This window comes from Biomphalaria glabrata, chromosome 4 (genome assembly GCF_947242115.1).
Source record: "Biomphalaria glabrata chromosome 4, xgBioGlab47.1, whole genome shotgun sequence".
Classification (NCBI taxonomy): Eukaryota; Metazoa; Mollusca; class Gastropoda; family Planorbidae; genus Biomphalaria; species Biomphalaria glabrata.
In genome coordinates, this window is record NC_074714.1 from 24939285 (window position 1) to 24957159 (window position 17875).

Here is a 17875-nt window from a genome sequence, read left to right on the forward strand (position 1 = left end):
TAAAATGTTTGTTTGTTTTACTTGTTTCAGATGTTCCTTCAGAGTTGAAGATAATTACTTCCTAGTCCAAACCTCCCGCAGGATGACGGGGGATGAGAGCGGGCAGGGTTTGAACCCAGGACCATTGATAAATCTGAACAACAGTCCAACGTGCAAACCGCACGACCAGGCACTATTGGCAACACAATAAAATTACTACAAACATTACACTGTACATCACCATACTGCTGTACTAAACTCGACTGTCTCTCTATCTCATCCTGGTCTCTTAAACTGCTTCACTTGAGGACTCACTTCACCCCGGACTGACTTCATGGTAGACTAACAGTCCTGGTCTCCTTCCTGTCATAGACTGAACTGCACTGCCTTACACACTCTGTCTCTGGTCCATGAAGGCTTCTGATCACATGACCATAACACGGTCATATTTACATGCAAAGATCATACAAGTACTGTTCCCTGCCATCGACATAGCACACTAAACTGTATTACTGGCCTGTGTCACATGTTAGCTGATCATACACAGTTAACCCTGTAGCGTTGCCAATAGGGTTATAACAATATTTTTGGCAAGACCAGCTTGATAGCCTATTAGCAGCATTCTCTAAGAGAGCAAGTGTGCTACAGTTAACTTAATAATTTGAATTGCAGCTTTATTCTTATTTTAACTGCAAGCCAACATGGCTACCTTAAAAATCATAGAATTTTAGACATCTGATTTTAAGTGAATACTAGTTAAATAATGTTATTAACTTGAAATAAATGTTTAATTTCCAGCATGAAACTTGATTTTTCTGTAAATTAAACTCAAAAGTTTATCTTATCTTATCTTATATAATACAGACGTTACTTCCTACGGTTCATGCATTTAGTCATGCATATTAACCAATGACCTAAATTCTGCCAAGTCACTGGTTTTCCTGGCTAGCTCAGGCAACCCATTCCATGCTCTAATAGCACTAGGGAAAAAGGAGTATTTGTACAAATTTGTCCTAGCATAGGGGACGAGAAATGTGCCTTTATCTTTGTGTCTTTCAGAGTATTTTATTAAATTTTGTTTTTGTATTTGAAGATTATGGTTCATTGTTTTATGTATAATTGCTACTTTACTTTTGAGTCTTCTGTCCTGAAGGCTTTCTGAATTTAGTGATTTTACTAAATTGATAAAAGTTTAAATTGATAAACATTTATTTTTAATTGATGGCAGCACAAGTAACTTCATAATTTGGTACTACCTGGTGCAATCAACCATTTTGATTTAAAATTGTGTTGCAATTTAGCTTTAGTAATAGTTTTATTTATAGCACTAGGGAAAAAGGAGTATTTGTACAAATTTGTCCTAGCATAGGGGACGAGAAATGTGCCTTTATCTTTGTGTCTTTCAGAGTATTTTATTAAATTTTGTTTTTGTATTTGAAGATTATGGTTCATTGTTTTATGTATAATTGCTACTTTACTTTTGAGTCTTCTGTCCTGAAGGCTTTCTGAATTTAGTGATTTTACTAAATTGATAAAAGTTTAAATTGATAAACATTTATTTTTAATTGATGGCAGCACAAGTAACTTCATAATTTGGTACTACCTGGTGCAATCAACCATTTTGATTTAAAATTGTGTTGCAATTTAGCTTTAGTAATAGTTTTATTTATAGCACTAGGGAAAAAGGAGTATTTGTACAAATTTGTCCTAGCATAGGGGACGAGGAATGTGCCTTTATCTTTGTGTCTTTCAGAGTATTTTATTAAATTTTGTTTTTGTATTTGAAGATTATGGTTCATTGTTTTATGTATAATTGCTACTTTACTTTTGAGTCTTCTGTCCTGAAGGCTTTCTGAATTTAGTGATTTTACTAAATTGATAAAAGTTTAAATTGATAAACATTTATTTTTAATTGATGGCAGCACAAGTAACTTCATAATTTGGTACTACCTGGTGCAATCAACCATTTTGATTTAAAATTGTGTTGCAATTTAGCTTTAGTAATAGTTTTATTTATAGCACTAGGGAAAAAGGAGTATTTGTACAAATTTGTCCTAGCATAGGGGACGAGGAATGTGCCTTTATCTTTGTGTCTTTCAGAGTATTTTATTAAATTTTGTTTTTGTATTTGAAGATTATGGTTCATTGTTTTATGTATAATTGCTACTTTACTTTTGAGTCTTCTGTCCTGAAGGCTTTCTGAATTTAGTGATTTTACTAAATTGATAAAAGTTTAAATTGATAAACATTTATTTTTAATTGATGGCAGCACAAGTAACTTCATAATTTGGTACTACCTGGTGCAATCAACCATTTTGATTTAAAATTGTGTTGCAATTTAGCTTTAGTAATAGTTTTATTTATAGCACTAGGGAAAAAGGAGTATTTGTACAAATTTGTCCTAGCATAGGGGACGAGGAATGTGCCTTTATCTTTGTGTCTTTCAGAGTATTTTATTAAATTTTGTTTTTGTATTTGAAGATTATGGTTCATTGTTTTATGTATAATTGCTACTTTACTTTTGAGTCTTCTGTCCTGAAGGCTTTCTGAATTTAGTGATTTTACTAAATTGATAAAAGTTTAAATTGATAAACATTTATTTTTAATTGATGGCAGCACAAGTAACTTCATAATTTGGTACTACCTGGTGCAATCAACCATTTTGATTTAAAATTGTGTTGCAATTTAGCTTTAGTAATAGTTTTATTTATAGCACTAGGGAAAAAGGAGTATTTGTACAAATTTGTCCTAGCATAGGGGACGAGGAATGTGCCTTTATCTTTGTGTCTTTCAGAGTATTTTATTAAATTTTGTTTTTGTATTTGAAGATTATGGTTCATTGTTTTATGTATAATTGCTACTTTACTTTTGAGTCTTCTGTCCTGAAGGCTTTCTGAATTTAGTGATTTTACTAAATTGATAAAAGTTTAAATTGATAAACATTTATTTTTAATTGATGGCAGCACAAGTAACTTCATAATTTGGTACTACCTGGTGCAATCAACCATTTTGATTTAAAATTGTGTTGCAATTTAGCTTTAGTAATAGTTTTATTTATAGCACTAGGGAAAAAGGAGTATTTGTACAAATTTGTCCTAGCATAGGGGACGAGGAATGTGCCTTTATCTTTGTGTCTTTCAGAGTATTTTATTAAATTTTGTTTTTGTATTTGAAGATTATGGTTCATTGTTTTATGTATAATTGCTACTTTACTTTTGAGTCTTCTGTCCTGAAGGCTTTCTGAATTTAGTGATTTTACTAAATTGATAAAAGTTTAAATTGATAAACATTTATTTTTAATTGATGGCAGCACAAGTAACTTCATAATTTGGTACTACCTGGTGCAATCAACCATTTTGATTTAAAATTGTGTTGCAATTTAGCTTTAGTAATAGTTTTATTTATAGCACTAGGGAAAAAGGAGTATTTGTACAAATTTGTCCTAGCATAGGGGACGAGGAATGTGCCTTTATCTTTGTGTCTTTCAGAGTATTTTATTAAATTTTGTTTTTGTATTTGAAGATTATGGTTCATTGTTTTATGTATAATTGCTACTTTACTTTTGAGTCTTCTGTCCTGAAGGCTTTCTGAATTTAGTGATTTTACTAAATTGATAAAAGTTTAAATTGATAAACATTTATTTTTAATTGATGGCAGCACAAGTAACTTCATAATTTGGTACTACCTGGTGCAATCAACCATTTTGATTTAAAATTGTGTTGCAATTTAGCTTTAGTAATAGTTTTATTTATAGCACTAGGGAAAAAGGAGTATTTGTACAAATTTGTCCTAGCATAGGGGACGAGGAATGTGCCTTTATCTTTGTGTCTTTCAGAGTATTTTATTAAATTTTGTTTTTGTATTTGAAGATTATGGTTCATTGTTTTATGTATAATTGCTACTTTACTTTTGAGTCTTCTGTCCTGAAGGCTTTCTGAATTTAGTGATTTTACTAAATTGATAAAAGTTTAAATTGATAAACATTTATTTTTAATTGATGGCAGCACAAGTAACTTCATAATTTGGTACTACCTGGTGCAATCAACCATTTTGATTTAAAATTGTGTTGCAATTTAGCTTTAGTAATAGTTTTATTTATAGCACTAGGGAAAAAGGAGTATTTGTACAAATTTGTCCTAGCATAGGGGACGAGGAATGTGCCTTTATCTTTGTGTCTTTCAGAGTATTTTATTAAATTTTGTTTTTGTATTTGAAGATTATGGTTCATTGTTTTATGTATAATTGCTACTTTACTTTTGAGTCTTCTGTCCTGAAGGCTTTCTGAATTTAGTGATTTTACTAAATTGATAAAAGTTTAAATTGATAAACATTTATTTTTAATTGATGGCAGTACAAGTAACTTCATAATTTGGTACTACCTGGTGCAATCAACCATTTTGATTTAAAATTGTGTTGCAATTTAGCTTTAGTAATAGTTTTATTTTAATGATATGCCTTTGGTCTGTATGTTGCCTATACCAGATATTTTATAAAATTAAAATATTAGCATTATTTAGCTAATTAGATTAGTTTAATTTTCTCCCTTATTTTTTAATGGGATTTTGGGTGTTGTAGTTTGTGTCAAGTCTCATATATAATCCATTCTCAAATTCATAATAAAGTAATAACAATATAATATTTTATAATAGCAACAGAATGGAAAACTTAATGCAAGGTGGACAATATAATATATATTTTTAAATTGCATAAATGCTTAAACATAGTCCGGTAAGTTTATTATCTATTTTTATTTTTTAATGTAAAATATTAATTTTCGCCTAGCAAATCTTAGCAAACTTTAGTTAATAATATATTAATTTTTATATAAAATAATTACAACAGTCTGAATGATACAGTTCATGTAGTTAGTTTCACAATAACAGTATGAACTACTTATATCCACCATTTTTTTTTAAATATATATCACCTACATGCATTACACTCAAAAGAGGTTGGAGGTACAAACAAGGGTCTCCCTTTCTTTGAGGATATTGATAGTTGTTCATCTTATCTTATAAAATACAGTGTGTAGAGCATATAGTCTTTAATCTGTATCACAAAAATTTAAGTGTACCAATCCTACTGAAATATGACTCTTATAATAATAATGGATGCAGTAAAAAAAAAATTATTTGAGTAGGCCTATACACCTTAAATATAGTTAAATCCAAAGCTCTATACAGATCTGTGTACAACAGAAAATAAATATGTAGCCTAGTATCTAAATAATAGATCTACCACTAAATCTTTACATCTGCATCATATTTGTAACCCGCTCGGATTAATATTTAAAAAAAAAAGTAGTTGTGTTTTTTCCAAATAACTTTTAATACTTAAAATTATCAATTAAAAATTGAGAAAGCAAGAAAAATATTTAATTAATTTTTGTTTGGCATAGGTTAAATATATATTATTTTATTTTAGTTGCTTCCCTTTAAAAAAAAAAAAAAAAGCGTTTCATAGATGGCGCTCAAAGTATTGTGAAGTTGTGTTTACGATGAGGATGGCTTATAATGTAAAAAAATTCAATGCAAAATGGAATTTAATGAATTAATTGCTGAACTTAGAGCTTCGTCCGAAAACCTCCCCAATGAATCGGCGGATAGAAGCCTCCTTTCTTCGGTTTATTGCAACAAAGCTTGTAAAGTAAGTTTTATTTTAAGATACGTATTAAGTTTCATAGAATCTAGTCATAATGATGCAAATAGTGAATTATGAATACACAGTCCGCCGACATGGCGTTTGTGCAGAATTGCACGCATACTTTAATTTTTTGATAAAAAGAATGAAGCGAAATTATTATTCAGATATGAGCAACTAAATTAATACAAATAACGTATCTCATAATCTTTAACTGATTTCATCTGTAAAAATAATACATCTAGGCATAAATGTAGATATATATTCTCGTTTAGCCACTTTTAGTCTGAGTCTCCCTTGACCATCTAGACTAGATTCTAGAATCTAGATTTCTAGGCATCTTAAATGTCTTAATCTTAGCCATCTTAGTTACTTGTCTTACTTGACTTATTTAGAATCTAGATATCTAGATCTATCTGGTCTAATATAGTACTTTAGTAGTTAGTAGAGTCTAGTAGATAGAACTAGATAGCTAAGTACATTAGAGTCATCATTGACTATTGACTTGACTTGTTAGATCACTAGAATGTCACTAGTCACTAGATGGATCTAGAGTAACTTACATCTATCGAACACCTTCGTTTTAAGGTACTTATCAAACACCCCATTGTATTTTTTAAAATTCTCCTTTATTTCGATGATTATAAAGAAACTAGTCCATTTTTATTGTGCATCGTCCATTTCTTGATAGTTAAGTTATAATTAGTTTCATTTTCACCCGAGGATCATTTTTTTACTTATATTCAAAGTGCATTGGTAATATTGGTATAAAAATTTCACATTTTTTTAACTCTTGGGAAGAGTGGAGTGAGTCTCGGGTTAAGGGTATTTTTTAATGCCAATGATGTTCAGCTCAACAAAACCTATATAATACGCTTCTAATTAGGCTGAGAAATATTTACAACAATTTTCTTTAAAGTGTCCTTTGCTACCTAAACATGAAAATTGAGGTTTTAAAAGGGGGTGTTCGATAATAGCAGTTTTTATATAAGCAATCTTAGCTTCGTAAGATATCGAACGCCATTTTAATGTTAAAAATAAACATCAAAGGGGTATAACCCAAAGAACACAAAATATTTAAATTATATATTTTTTTAATTGTTATTTTTAAAAATAATGTAATGCAAAGTACATATATAAATTACCCATGTGTTACAATTTGTATCAGCTATTTGTGGTTTACCGTAGATGTGCTATATTTTTCTAAGTAAATAGATTTACATCGATATGCACTAATTGTACCCATTTTAAAAGCTTGATTTTATGACACATATAGTTTGATGCTATTATCATCGTTGTGCTACCATAGGAGCAAGAAATATAGAATATAACACAGGAACAATGAATTTAGAATATATCCAGTTGTGTTGTTTTTTTGTCAGATGCCCCATTCTATTAACTTCTGAATTATGTTTTATAAACCAATACCTAGATATTAAGATATTAATAAAACGAAAAGGGGGGGGGGTATAGAATGTAGATATGGTATTTTGAAATAAAAATGTCTTTGGTAGGTAAAAAAAGGGGAGGGGGGAGAGAAACAGACCAGACACTGTATCAAGAGATCATCAATAATTGATCGACCATTAAAATGTGACGTCAGCCTCAAATACATAGTCAGTTGTGCTTCTCGATCTAGACGTGTGGCGCAGGGCCTAAAAAATTATATATAAGTACCATAAAGTATGATAAAGCTCATAATGCGCTACAAAGACACTCCTTTGAAACATCACAAATACTCAAAATAATAACAATAACACATTTAACCACTCTCTTATTCTGCCTACACCCCCTTACCCGCGCTTTCTTCTTACGCAATTCCACTCTCCAACATTCACACTTTTTCAGTGCAAATTAACAACGTAAATTTCAAGACTCAATCCAAACACAGCCACCAGACTAACACACAACAAAAAAAAAAAAAAAGGTCAGTGACAGCCCAACACACAGGTGTAAACCTGGCCACCAACGCAGTCCCAAAACATTGTTAAAGTTGTAGTAAGAACAATGTTGAGGGGAAAGGGGGAGGAGCCATCATTCGAGTACCTAAGGTCAAGCCGCTAATTAGGTCACAAACACTAGGCGTGATAGATATATAGATATGTTGTTTGTGTGTGTGTGACAAATACTAAGCGTGTTCTAAAATACAGTGTTTTTTTGTTGTTTTTTTTGGTCAACCAGTTGGTTTAGGGAGGGCGGATCTATCTACATCTATAGGTAACAGCTCGCAAGCTACCATAGCTTTTCAGCACCCCCCCCCCCCTTTCCCCGCCCAGATCGAAAAATATCTAGCACTGACTTTTGGGCTGTTACACTGAGCGTGCTAGATCGGCGGCTAGTTACGTAGGGCCGCGTACCGTATGTTTTGTTTTTAGGTCAACCAAGTAAACTGTTGTATCCTGCAATGACTTGGGGAGGATTATCTATTGGCTACCAAAGCTTATTAGGCTCTCCCTCAAATAGATAATATCTGGATTTAATTTATTAATGGCCTTATGTCTCAAAATAGCTTAGACCTAAATAAGTACTGTACGGTAATGCGTTACTGGGCTTAGCACCGTCAGTTTCTAAGCAGAGCTGATCAGTGATAGATTATAGATTCCTTCGATGTAGACCATGTGAAAATGACTAAAATCTGTCTGTCTTGACATGGCGTAAAAAGAAAATGATATAAATAAAAAAAAATATAGATTATAACACTTTTGAAACACCATACTTTTCACAAAATTTTAAGATTATAACACTTTTAAAACACCATACTTCTCATTTGTTCGATAAGTTCTTAATATGTTCGATAAGATAAGATAAAGGTAAAAAAGTGTTCGATAATTTAAGCTTTTGAAATCATCGACCTGACTCACTTTAACATCAAATATAAGTTTAACTTTGAGTAGTAATAGAATAAAACATGTCTACTTTTTAAGAAAAATGGATGAGGAGTTCATAGATATAATCAGTTTTTTTCTAGGTCTAATTTTTACGGAGATACACAAATTCAAACATAAAAAATGTCGGCGAATGAGCTTAACTTGTTTGATAAACGTAAGTTACTGTACTCTTATTTAAACTTATTAGGACTTAACTAAGGAAATGTCTTGAACTCTAAACTCAGTCAGTGACTGCTAGATAGTAATATCTAGTAAAATCTACCTAGTATCTTGTCTTATTTGTAGATTCTAGACCTAGAGATTTAGATGAGAATGAGAATAATTTAGATCTAGATTTTCTAGTAGTAGCAGTAGTCTTAGGACTTAGACGACTTAGACTTAGTGACACTTAATTTTAAATTAAAGTTTAGACTAGATTGGCTAGATCTAGAATCTAGTATCTACTAGTATAATGTATATTATTAAACTTAGTGATGGGAACTAAACTAAATTTAAAAAGTCAAACTAAAACTAATTTTCAACTAAAATAAAGTAGTTAAACTAAACTAAAGAAAATTAATTAAACTACAAACTTTTCATAACTTGGGGGGGGGGGGTTGAACTAGACCTATTTAGCTATAATCATTCAACTGTATGCCTACGGTTCGATAAATTAACATTGTAGAAATATTTATCCATAATAAAATCAGTTACAAGGAATATGTTTCTTACATAAGCGTTAATGCACAATAAAAAAAATTTAAAAAGTTGTCTAAATAAATATTTGTATTTTTGCCTTGAATTAAAACCTTTAAAAAGAATGGTACTCTTTTTATCAATTTATTATATAACAGAAAATGTTACTCATACCAGTAAAGTTTAAAATCTCATTAAATAACATAGATTTAGAATTTTAAATTTAGATCTAGTAACCAAAGAAATAGAAACTTATTATTGTTGGCGTTTTAAGAAACATTTGGCCTGTATAACTAAATTATAGTGTAAAGTATTTTATATGCTTGACAAACCATGCCAATGTGCTATTTTCTTGTCTGACCACTATAAATACAACCAACACTATTGCTATTGTTAAACGCGCAAGGAAAAAAATCAGTTTGGTCTTGTCATTATGGACTTAGTACACTATATATATCTAATAGGCCTACACTACATTTGTACGTCTATCTGACCAGGTTTTTAAAATCAGCCGAACACACTGTCTGTTTACTTTCTGTTTGTAACTATTTTAGTGTAAAGATACATCTACGAACATGCTTGACTAACCACACCAGTGTGTTATTTTCTTATCTGACCACTTGACATTAAGCAAACACTATTGCATAACACGCAATAAAAAAAACCACATGGTGTTCTGTAGTATCATGAGCTACACACGTAGCTACATGTGTATGTCTAGCTGACCAGGTTGTTAAAATCAGTTGGACACAGTCTATTTATTTTAGTGTCAGAGAGGGTGTGGATTAAGATTTTTTTTCTAGAGTTGGTTATCCTAATGCTTTTAAATCTATATAGGCCTAACTGTCGATATAGACTTAGATCTCAATTTATTAATAAGTCTTTAGACTACAAAGAGGGTGTACTTGATGTTCCTGTAGTTAATAAATTATTGTTTGCCGGACATGAATTGATTAAAACCATTAAAGCTTGACCTAACTTACTAATCAGATTACCACTACAGAAATCAAACGTGACTCACAAAAACTTTGGAACCACCCCATTCATAATATTGCATAGAAGCTTTTGGCAAAAAATGTTTAACAACATTTTATACTACTGCTACTTTCAACTGCAGATCATAATTTCTACCAGCATCTTACTTTACCCTCTCTTCAAATACAGACTGACTAAATAGTTGTTAAATGCATCATTTTTTATTTTTTTTTTTGATAAATCAAAGTTATTGATATCACATGACCAGATAACAGGGATGTGCGTTTCAACCCTGACCACATGTTGAAAAGTTGTAAAAATTTTAATTAAACTTTTTAGTTAGTAACTAAAAAAATTAATTAAACTAAGATTTTGATTAAACTTTTTTTTCTAGTTAAACTTTGGCGTTAATTAAATTTTTTTAGTTAAACTAAAAGTTTCTAACGTTTTAGTTAACTTTTGCCCATTACTAGTCTCTTGATATATTATAAATAATATTAAAATATTTATTATATTTAAATTTTGGGTAAAAAGTTGTAATAGTTCACAAACATTATTTTACCATTTTTTATTTAAATGCTTAGAAACATTTATATTTAATAAATTAGTAAGTAAATTCTTGATATCTCAAAAAAAAACACAAAAAAAAACAGTGTTCTTTGAGATATTGTTTTTAGCTTCTAAAAATGTCACTTCCCTTAACAATACTGAAAGGGAACTAGATTTAACCAATCATATCGCTTTATTCTTACAGTAGCTGTTAGGCTTAGTGATGGCCTAATCCAGAGCTATAGTACAGTTATATAGATAGATCTAAAAGCATTAAGATAACCAATTGGAGAAAAAAAAAACTAACATTTTCATCTAAGCCCCTCCCAGTCCCAAAAAGTAAACTGACTGATTCTAACAAACTGGTCAGTATAAGGTTAATCTAGACTAAGTATAGTTTTTGTGATGACAAGACAACCAAGCATTAGTGTATCTACCCAGAAAAATTAAGAGTAACAAAAAAAACCCCACTAAAACAAATAAATTCCACTTATCTTATTCATGGTAAACCAGTAACACAGACTAAAATTACAAAATAGATAGGTGTTATAATAAATGAAAAACTGTCATGGAATCCCCATATTGAGTCAGAAACCCCATTGACAACGAAAAACATGCTGAGAAATACTCCCTTAGAGCACGTGAGAGGAAGCGAGCAGTGAGTCTTAAGGTTGCCTTGTCCCCATTACAAGGACAGCCTCTGTGTCGTACATGAACCAGTATTCTCTCTATCTATACCTTGTCCCAATCGTCCTTCGTGCAGAACTCTGCATTCATAAAGAATGTGGTCTATTGTGTCGTAATTCTCCTTCCACCGTCCGAGGTAAGCACCAATTGGACAGTGTCCGACCCGGAACTGGGCTAGGACCGCCTGTTCCGCACGATTCAATTGCCACCATGCATCCCTTTTGTCTGGTCTACTCATTGCCCGCTAGGGCTCGTACACTTTGATAAGAGCACGGTTCATCATGTTCGAGCGCCGTTGCAACCGCGGTTTTCGCAAGCTGGTCAGCCAAATCGTGGCTGACCACCCCACAATGGGCGGGCACCCATTGCAAAGTAACGTTCACGCCGAATCGTAGGAGACACCCTCCGACCGTTAGGACGTCCCATACCCTTCTAGCACCTTCATCCAGCCGTTCTATGGCCTCCAGTCCGTGAAAAGAACTATGTCGTGCGCTGACGCAGTCCCGTTACGTGCCATCGTAGCCACCCTGTCCAGTGCTTGGAACATTGCTTCGAGTTCAGCCTCGAGGCTGCTTTTCTGCTGACAGGATCCACTGAGCTCATCACTTTCGGGATTGCCAGAGAGTCGAACTACCGCTCCGTACCCAGCTTTCACAGTTCCCTCGAGCGTCCGCACAGAACCGTCTGTGTAGATGGTGGTTACTCCGGCTGGATATGATGCGATAGTCTCTCTTCCGTATCGTCGGCATGCCGAGAGTCTCCATCGGGAAGATAGAACCGGACGGGGAAAGAGCAGCCCGCTCCACCGGCAGATTTGCCTCTCTGACCAACCCGCGTGCCACATGCATGAAACAAGGCCGGTTTTTGAGGCGTTCCTACCCTCCCAGTTGTCGACCAGACTTCTGAGTGGGCATCCATCTTCCAGCCGCATATATCTCTCGTGAGCTAGTATGACGGCTCGTTCTCTGCGCAATTTCAACGGTGGGATGTTTGCCATAATCTCGCCAGCGGCAATTGACGTTGTCCTAAAGGTTCCACGGATTAGTCTTAAGGCTTGGTTCTGAACAGCATCTAGGCTTGCTAAGGTCGTTTGCGAAGCCCAGACCTGAACAGGAAGACTGTAGTCCATGTGAGAGCGTACTGCACCCATGTACAGTCCTCTCAGCACATCAGCTCTCGCTCCCCACTTCGTTCCAGCTAAATTCTTTATGATATTCAACTTCTCGGAAGCTGTTTCCTTTACCTGCTGGATATGATCGCACATAGTCAGTTTCTGATCGAGAATTACTCCAAGGTACTTGGGCTTTTTATCCCATTCCAGAATCTTGCCATCCATTCTAAGCTCGACAGGTTCCTTCAATATATCACGGCCCAGCGTAAACCGACTTCGAGTGGTTTACCTCAAGGTTCCACATTCTGGCGTAGCAGGATATAGTTGTTAATGCCTGCTGGAGAGTGTCAATGAGTTGTTGACGATCTCTCCCTGACTCCCACAACACGATATCATCTGCAAACAACAGCTTCTGACATTTCAAAAGAGCCGGCAAGTCGTTGATAAAGACCAAAAACAGCGTACAGCTGAGTGCCGATCCCTGTGGCACCCCCTGCTCAAGTGGAAGTTTCCTCGACAAGTGCTTACCAACACAAGTCTGTACCGTTCTTTCCGTGAGGAAATTTTGGATCCACCTAAGCATATATGAACCGACACCTAAGTTCATCAGTTTCAACAACAAGCCGGGCCTCCATACTCTGTCGTAGGCCTGCTTGAGATCGATAAATACCGCTAGCGTCGACTGACCAGGTCGATTTGTGTTGCCCCACTGGAAGCCATCCGCCACTTTCTGCATGAATAACGTCACTTGATCGATCGCATTTCGTTGCCTCCTGAACCCGCCCTGTTCAGGAGCAATGAGACCCTTCGTTTCTAGAAACCATGTGAGCCTTCTGTTGACCATGCGTTCGGCCGCCTTCCCAACGTTGGACGTCAACGAGATGGGTCGGTAGCTTTCTGCACGATCTGGGACTTTCCCCTTTTTGAGCAGGGGAACAATCGTTGCCACTCGCCAAACCTTGGGGAAATCCCCCTTAGCCCAAGTACGATTGATCAAATCCAACAGTTTCCTTCTGCCTATGGGACCGAGATGTTTCAGCATTTCGTTGCTGATCCCATCTGGCCCCGGTGCCTTGCGCAACTTGCACTTCCGAAGTGCAATGTCTAGCTCTCCGTAGGTAAAAGAGTTGATGAATGTGCTCGTCTCGTCCTCACCATAGACATATCTGCGTTTCGCTTTCGCCTTCCTGATGATGTCTAGAGCTTTCGACACTTCGCTCCTCTCACCCGTCCTAGAGATGGCCGCAAAGCCATGGTTTAGAGCCTCCGACCGTTTAGAGTCAGTGACCACCAAGCCTTGAGCCGTTTGCAGGGGCGCAGCTGCTTTTGGTTCTTTCGCCCTGGTTAGGTTATTGAGAAGTTTCCATGCCTGTCGTCCGTACGCAAGATCCAGGTTAGCACATGTCTTCGCCCACTTCTGTCTCGTACCCTCCGCAATGGCTTCCCCATATTGATGAAACTATCAAAAAATCAAACAAAGCATTTCTATAAACCAATGTAAGAACATAAAACTAAAATGTTATTTAACCTTGGTTAGGCCTCTGTTTGGGACCCCTCAACTCAAGAAAACATTAAGAAACTGGAACAGACACAAAATAGAGCAGTGAGATTCATAACAAACGAATATTCGCATTTGACTAGAGTAACACCTTTAGTAAAATCACTAAATTTAGAATGCCTTCAGGAGAGAAGACTCAAAAGTAAAGTAGCAATTATACATAAAACACTGAACCATAATCTTCAAATACAAAAACAAAATCTAATAAAATACTCAATGATAAAGGCACATTCCTTGTTCCATATGCTAGGACAAATTTGTACAAATGCTCCTTCTTCCCTAGTGCTTTTAGAGCATGAAATGGGTTGCCTGAACCAGCCAGGAAAACCAGTGCCTTCGCAGAATTTAAGTTATTGGTTAACATGCATGACTAGATGCATGACACATAGGACTTAATTATCTTCTTTTTTGAAGTAGCGTCTATATTATATAAGATTTAAGTTCTTTTTTTAATATATGTTTAGGTACAGAAAATATCAGCTTATTAAGGCAAGTTTGGGCTCATCCTGATGATGTCTTAATTTTGTTAAATTAAGTCACCACACAATGCATGGACCTGCAGTGCCAAACATTATTAATTCATGTTGATAAATGATATGCTTTGTTTAAAGGCTTATCTTGATCAACCTAGTGGAGATTATGCTATCAAGGTGTTATTTTACATTTTATATGATGTATTAATATTAATATAAAGCTGAGGAGGTTTCTACCAAACGGCATTCTAGAAAAAGGATCGAAGTCAATTTACAAACAATTGCATTAACTGTGAATGAATGATAGCTGCATGTGAGATGAAGCAATGAAATTAAAAAGTATATAATAGGGTTATACTTGTTCCAAATTTCAAGATTCCATCTATCATAAAGTTATGATGAGTTAAAGACAAAATAATTTTTTCTATTACAGTTTTGGACATTTTTTACAGTCCATTTTTATATAAAAAATATATACCTAATACAGATTAATTTCACTTGTATATAACAGAAAGATAAACTTGATGTCTTTATAAACCTCTTAGCAAGCTCTACATAACTAGATAGTTTCTGTTGTTAATAATTTTTAAATGAATTTTTGTCAAAGTACCAAAGTAACCAAAGTGGCATAACATAGGGCATGATAGGGGCGTATATGCTATACTATGTATATGTCAATGACTCAAATTAAAATTTGAAAAAAAAAACATCGAAATTTCCCTTTAAGCAAACTATAGTGTTGAACTTTGGAAAAATGTAATAATTAAGATAAGCATCTATTTGCTCATTATTATCTAAACCTTTTCAAAAATCATCAATTCGTCCAATTAGTTGTGTGTCACATAATCTATATTTCCTAAAGCCATGTTGGTATGGAGTAAGGACATTATGTTTGTCTTTAGATGTGGTATATGATGTTGCTACATATTATTGTGTTCTAGGATTTTACATGTGATGCTGGTTAGTCATACTGGTCTGTAGTTTCCTGTGTAAAATTTTTCTCCTTTTTTAAATAGAGGGGTGATGTTAGCTTCTTTCCAGTCCCTTGATACTCTGCCCTGGTTAAGGAGATGCCTGAAAATGTATTTTGAACAGTAAAAAAAAAAAAAAAACTTAATGCATAAATCTAAACCTAAAAACTATTTAAAAAAATATGGAGCTTGCTAAAAAGTGATAGTAAATGCAAAATCATTCTTACTGTAAATTTTCGAAATAAGCATGATTTTCATTTGTTGACAATGTGGTATCATTCAAAAGCTTAGGAATCCTCCTTTAAGATTATCACAAGTGTTTTTTTTTTTTTAAATGAAGCAAATGTAAAAACAATAATCAGTCAACTAACACAATGGGTTTGGGAAGTCTAGCCTTGCTGTTTCAATAGCAGCTAGTCTTGCAGTTTATAGGTCAGTAGAGTAAGGATGTCAAAAGTACTATTGCCAGGTTATAGTGCACTAGGCTAGATTTCTATATCTATGGCATAGTAATTATACTATGGGTGGGGTGGCTTTGTCTATTAAAATTATTAATTAATGCGTTGGGAAGCGTGGTCGAGAGGCCAAGTGCGCTTGAACTTGGCTTGGCTTGGCTACCTAGAAGGGGGCTCGAGGTTCGACACCCGACTCGGGCAGAGTTGCGTTTACTGAGCGCCTAAAGGCAGCACGGAAAACCAACTCCTAGATAATTATATTGTCTATTGAGTCTAGTTGTTAATTTCACTCAACACTGTTTTGATGCTATGTGGAGTGGTTGTATTTTGAGGGTCATTGGTCACCATCATCAAACTCCATTTGTGTTGGGGCTTGATGGGATCAAATAAACCACTTTTTAATTTCTGTTTGGTAATGGTTTATGCCTTGGTCATTGCAGTCCCTTGTTCCTTTATAAATATTTAATTTACCATTTTCTCTTATTAAAACATTTGGCACCCTTGTGGTGCATATATATAACTATATATATATATAATATATATATCTATGTAATATATATATTTCATACATCATTCATTGTTTCAGCACTTAGCTTCACAATTTTGTATTTATATTAAGATTAATATTATAAGTATATCAAATAATTTTATATTAGAAATAACAGAAAGCCTAGTATATTAGTAAAACAAAAAAGTAGTACCGGTACTGGATTTTTTTGTGTAATAATATTATATATTATAGACTTACTAGTACTAATCTATTTTAAGTATTTAAATGTAAAATATATATATATATATATAGGCCTTAGGGGGTGGCAAGTGGGGCATCCGCCTAAGGCCCCACGCCTAAGGCAATTGCCTTATCATTGTCAGGTTTGAAAACCAGACCATTTCTCATATATATATATTAGGGATGCACCGGATAGTCGCTCCGGTTCCGGCTTCTGCATAAAGTGGACCTCGTTCCATTAATGTCTGTTTTAGAATGTATTAATGTTTATATTAAAACAAAATAATGTGCTTTTATGACATTATGAGTATGCACCAAACATCGTTTATTATAAAGACAAGGCGTGTTAATAACTTAATATAAATAGAAATGAAACTCTACATCATAAATGCGCTTTACATACAGAGCAGCAATGGCTGACACCTTTTTCAATTTGTCTTGACCTTTGAGTAGGTAAGTTAACATGCTAAAATGCTACATTCCTTGACTACGTCATGCTGACCAGACGTCTGTCTAGCTGTGCAGGTATATCTCCAGAGGTAGAGATGAACAACTCCCACCCCTTTTATTTGTTTAATCCATCACATTGAGTTTTTTTTATAGGCAGGTGACCACAAGTTAAATACGATGGACGTAGGTTTAATGTCAGCGTATCTGACACTCTCTAGAGGTCACACCTTTCGAGGGAACTGAGTTTGTTTATTTAGTAGTTAATCTTTATTACGGGGGCTGGACTACCATAGCCACACCTCTGAGGTAACCAAGTATATTTCCAGATGAACAACTTCCTCCCCCTTTTATTTGTTAAGTCCATCACATTGAATTCATTGAATGACAGGTGACCACAAGTCAGATACGATGGACGTAAGCACTCTCTAGAGGTCACACAGGGAACTATGTTTGTTTACTTAGTAGTTAATCTTAATTGGGGTGGGGGGGGTGGACTGGACTTCAAGCCAAACATCTACACGGGTATCCGGACAAAGAGTTTGCTTATTTGGAGAAAAATCTTAATCACGTGGTTGGGCTAGAGGCCACACCTTTTCAAGTGTGCCGAGTTACTTGAACATAAATCTCAATTAGTTAGCTGGACTAAAGATCACATGCACCTAAACGAGTGACCTTTAGCTACACAGAACACAAACCGCGAGATCATATAGCCCAGTAAGCCATTAACTAATTAT

At 34.4% G+C, this 17875-nt stretch overlaps 1 protein-coding gene across 1 annotated transcript in view; it reads left to right on the top strand.

Annotated features, from left to right (window-relative positions):
- Positions 1–5434: 5434 nt before the first annotated feature.
- The window catches only part of LOC106054163 (uncharacterized), a 42892-nt gene continuing 30451 nt past the window's right edge, over positions 5435–17875 (top strand). Inside the window, exon 1 of the mRNA XM_056027614.1 lies at positions 5435–5625. Coding sequence (XP_055883589.1) covers positions 5515–5625 — 111 coding nt within the window. The 5' untranslated portion in view covers positions 5435–5514. The remainder of the gene's footprint in view (positions 5626–17875) is intronic.